This window comes from Apaloderma vittatum, unplaced genomic scaffold, assembly GCF_000703405.1.
Source record: "Apaloderma vittatum isolate BGI_N311 unplaced genomic scaffold, ASM70340v1 scaffold37630, whole genome shotgun sequence".
NCBI lineage: Eukaryota > Metazoa > Chordata > Aves > Trogoniformes > Trogonidae > Apaloderma > Apaloderma vittatum.
This window is the reverse complement of record NW_009693549.1, coordinates 575-1,699: the sequence shown is the minus strand read 5'-3', so window position 1 is coordinate 1,699 and position 1,125 is coordinate 575. Positions and strand designations below refer to the sequence as shown.

The following is a 1,125-nucleotide window of genomic DNA, read 5'->3' as shown; positions in this document are numbered from 1 at the left end:
GCAATGTGATCCCCCTTGTCCATGCCCCGCCAGCAGGATTTGGGCACAGAGAGTCCTGACAGCCTCTGCCTCCCCTTTCTTCCTTGCATGAGTCCCTGCAGCGTGTCTTGCGCTGCAGTTGAACTGCTCGCGGGATTCGTATTGGCCTTGTATGTCTGAGGAGGTGGGAAGAGAGCTAGAGCCTGGTGCTTTCGTGGGGTGGGGAGAACCTCTTTTCTTCCCCTCTGCTGCTTCTTCGGGGGCAGGTCCTGCCTTGGTGAGCAGGACAGGCCGAAGCAGGACTGTGTACCCACCTTCACGCTGTCTTGCAGATTTCTGGGCTGCAGGAGCAAACAAAAATCAATGACAGACAGCCTGGTGGGACTGACTGGTGGACAGAAATGTGATGGGATGCCGCCGCCGCTCTGGGACATCTTGAGGTGACGTCTCCCGGACTGGGAGCCTGTAAGCTGCCGCCTCTGATCAGCAGCTGGGTGGTCCCCCTGCCGCTCCTGCATCTGCCTGGGGGAGGGAGCACCGAGGTGGGGAGGGGGAGCAAGCCCACCCCTGCAGGTTGCGATGGTTGCTGACTGTTTGTGTCTCCCTCCAAGCTGCTCTCCTGGCCTTTCCTGATACCCATCCTCTTTGTCCCCTCTCCCCCATCTTGACCTGAGAGCTGCCCAAGACCCCCAGCAGCAGCTTCTTTTTTGGTGGGGAGGTCAGCTTTTGTGCTCGGTGGCGGGAAGTCAGCTCTGGCTTGGCAGCTCTTGGAGGGGAAACAAGGACCAAGCTGGCCCCTGGCAATGAGGAAAGACCCTCATCCCCTCCCAAGGGCAGGGGGTCCTGGATGGGCCAGTGGTCCCTGGAGGCTGGCCCCAGCTGGGATGCCTCTCTCCAAGGAGCTGAGGGAGGCTGAGGTCAACCTCCACCAAGAGTTGGTTCTGTGGACCATAGCGCCGGCTCCATTGAGAGCCTGAGATATCCAGTTGTCTGTCCAGCACTTGTCTGTCTGTCACACCAGTCTCATGCTGTCCCCTTTCTCCATACATACTGTAGCTGAGGGTCAATCACTGAAAATTCCAGCTGAAATTCTAGCTGAAAATTCTAGCCGATATTCTGTCCTGAGCTCACCAAGGGGCTGCACTT

The 1,125-nt window shown here is 58.3% G+C and overlaps 1 protein-coding gene across 1 annotated transcript in view; it reads left to right on the top strand.

Moving 5' to 3' along the window:
- DECR2 (2,4-dienoyl CoA reductase 2, peroxisomal) overlaps positions 1-346 on the top strand; it is a gene marked incomplete at its 5' end in the record, with an annotated part of 4,244 nt that extends 3,898 nt beyond the window's left edge. Inside the window, one exon of the mRNA XM_009879163.1 lies at positions 312-346. Within this exon, the coding sequence (XP_009877465.1) occupies positions 312-346 (35 nt within the window). The remainder of the gene's footprint in view (positions 1-311) is intronic.
- Between the last annotated feature and the right edge of the window lie 779 nt (positions 347-1,125).